The sequence below is a fragment of the Myotis brandtii genome, unplaced genomic scaffold (genome assembly GCF_000412655.1).
Source record: "Myotis brandtii unplaced genomic scaffold, ASM41265v1 scaffold120, whole genome shotgun sequence".
Lineage (NCBI taxonomy): Eukaryota > Metazoa > Chordata > Mammalia > Chiroptera > Vespertilionidae > Myotis > Myotis brandtii.
Window position 1 is genome coordinate 4,033,778 of NW_005354174.1, and position 3,124 is coordinate 4,036,901.

The 3,124-nt window shown below is 42.3% G+C and overlaps 1 protein-coding gene across 7 annotated transcripts in view; it reads right to left on the reverse strand.

Annotated features, from left to right (window-relative positions):
• MARCH10 (membrane-associated ring finger (C3HC4) 10, E3 ubiquitin protein ligase) overlaps positions 1-3,124 on the reverse strand; it is an 86,304-nt gene that overhangs the window by 49,407 nt on the left and 33,773 nt on the right. For all 7 annotated transcript variants that reach the window (XM_005858604.2, XM_005858603.2, XM_005858606.2 and 4 more), the window contains one exon: positions 1,919-2,081. In XM_005858604.2, coding sequence (XP_005858666.1) covers positions 1,919-2,081 — 163 coding nt within the window. The remainder of the gene's footprint in view (positions 1-1,918; positions 2,082-3,124) is intronic.

Below are 3,124 nucleotides of genomic sequence, written 5' to 3' on the forward strand. Positions count from 1 at the left end.
GGGAGAGGTGAGAGCGGCAGCCGGCAGCGAGGGCCGCCCGAGCCCAGAGCGAGGCAGCCCTGTGCTCACAGCCCGGCACTGTTTGTCCAAACACTGACACCAGAGGGTGCGGAGAGGGTTCCAGTTTATCTCCAAACTCGGGAAGCAGCCGGCAGAGACTTTTTCTTCGTTTTATTTTATTTTTAAAAAAAATATATTTGTATTGATTTCAGAGAGGAAGGGAGAGGGAAAGATAGAAACATCAATGATGAGAAAGAATTATTGATTGGCTGCCTTCTGCCCGCCCCACACCGGGGACCAAGCCCATAACCCGGACATGTGTCCTGACTGGGAATCGAACCATGACCTCCTGGTTCATAGGTCAACACTCAACCACTGAGCCACGCTGGCCGGGCAAGGTGGTAATTTTTAAAGGATTTTTATTACAAGTAACATCCCTCATTTGATGAAATTGACATTTTTCTGCCAACTTGGCTCTCTTGCCTAAACCTTGGTGCTTTGCACTCTAGTAATTCTTCAAATTTAATGTTTTATAGAATGTAAAGTGAGTTAACTCATCCTTTTTGTCAGTGTTGTAAGTTCCATATGGAGCATTTACATCTGTATTAATCAGACACGCTAAAATCATTGAGTGAGCCTACACTGTTCATTTTAATAATAGTTTTCAACAGATGACAAAGCACACCATGCAGCAGCTACCCGGCTTTAGCAAGAAAGCTAAAAATTATATCAAGTGTATGGAGTTGCATTATTTAAACTTAAATTCATTTTTTTCTATTAAAAACATCCTCAATTCAATAAGTTACAACATGTATTTTGAAATATTTGGGAAATGATCCTATCTGCCTTATTTCATTCTTAAACAGCAGAGTTAAGACACCAATTCCTACTAAAAATCTTCCTAGTGAGATATTAACTATGATGATGTGTCCCCTTGATTAAGTAAGAAAAAAAGAGTTGGGGCTTTGCCCGAAAGGACATCATTTCAGAAGTTCATTTGCTTTTTTCTTCATTAAAGGCAATAAAATGTGGGTGGTTAACCTGAGAGCTGCCATTTTCTTTACATTAAGACTTAACTGGGTGGATGATTGTATGACAAGAGCTATTTAGGATTAGAAAGGAGTCGTGGCTTGGATGTAAGTGAATCACACGCTATTTGTGAATCCTTCGGCAGTTAATTTGGATCATTTCCATTGCACTGCGAGCAGACGGCAGACTTTCTTCCCTGTTACCCCAGCGTCCACGTCAGTTCCCAGAGGAATCGAGTTTGTCCTACAGATGTTGGCTCCGATGGGGATGAGCCCGGGGGACTCTAAACATGCAGTTGAATTTATCCCCTTTCTGGATACTGTTAAATCACTCCTGCCTCAAGCAGAGGGGCTGGTCTTTGCTTCAAAGGCAGCTAAAGAGTGAATTATTTACCAAATTGCACAAAAGGGAGGATTTATCAAGCCCCTTCTCTCCCAGAGAGGACAACCTCAGAAGCGGAGGCCTTAATTACTCTTTCTTGGCTATAAATTATGCCATTCAGATGCTTGTGAAAGCTTCTCTTCATGCTCTTGCTTGAGTCATAAAACTTGATACCTGGGGCCAAATGCCTTTATTTCCTGACCCCACCCCACCCCCCAAGGGTGAAGAAGATGAAAAGGCAGCAATTCCAGCGAGTGCCACACAAAGCCAACGACTGGGCAGAAAGCGCAGGGAGTGGCGACAGTTACTCTGCATAACCCATGCCTCCTTGACCTGATATTCCCCAAAATGAATTTGACCGTTTGCATAAGATCATCAGACCCTCAAAAACCTGTATTGGCCACTTGGAAACCACTTGGATGTAATCAACATCACCAATTTGATAGTTGTCATTCCCTGTCACACTGGGATTCTAGAATTTGTGAATCTGAATAAACCAGCTACTCACCTGGAGAGGGTTTGCTGGAGCCCACTTTCTCTGGTTGCCTTGCAGTCATGGTACTTTTATGTTTCTGCTTGACGGATGTTTGGTCAATTGCTGGAAGTCTGGAATCAAAGTTCATCGCAGAATTCTTGATAGGTTGGGCTAGAAGATCCTCCTCACTATCACTCTATGGAAAATGAAAGGAGTTTGAGTATCAGTAGCCTAGTAGGTCATTCTTTTATTTTTATTTTTATATTTTATTGGTTTTTTTCAGAGAGGAAGGGAGAGGGATAGAGAGCTAGAAACATCGATGACAGAGAAACATCGATCAGCTGCTTCCTGCACATCTCCTACTGGGGATGTGCCTGCAACCAAGGTACATGCCTTTGACTGGAATTGAACCTGGGACCTTTCAGTCCGCAGGCCGACACTCTGTCCACTGAGCCAAACCGGTTGGGGCTAGTAGGTCATTCTTGCTAAGCAGAGGGAAAAAAGCCAAATGCACTGACCCCCTCCGTCAATAACTCTGGAGCAACCCACCATGATGCTCAATACGTCCTTTCACCAGTGAGATTTTGATGGACTGGGCTTATCAATGTAGAAATAATAGCAAAGTGCTGAGTCTTATTTGTAGAACATTATAAGAAGAATGCACATTTATTGGTCTGTCTTGTAGAACATTATGAAAAGACTGCATTTCTGGTCCTTAAGTAATTAGTTCATGTTCAAAGCCACATAAACTTCTTGCTATTTGTTGTTTGAACTACTTTGCCGGTGGGTGAGGAAAAAAAAACATTCCTTGTGTTAATCATACACTTGACAATGGAAAGGAAGTTTAGATAGTGTGTTGGGATCGAATAAGTCAGACCTCACTTTAATATTCTGAATTACTGGGTGCAACATAAGACAGACTGATCTTTTAAAAAGTCCCCTACTTGTCAGTCTGCTATAAAGAAGTCAGTATAAATCTATGCGCGGACAAATCATGATTCCTGCAATGTCAGAATATCTTAACACAGCCTTACGGACGCAGTAAAAGTTACCCAGCCATTCGATAGCTTGTGTACTTCGCCACACTTTCAACCACCAAAGTAATGATGAAAACAATATAAATGGCTTGTGAGAAACCTGGTCTAGAAGGGTGATTTAAGTCCTGCCTTATGGTTTAGGTGCCGGTGTTAGTATGATTTGCTAGGCCATACACTCAGCAGCAAACAAAACCACAAGGCT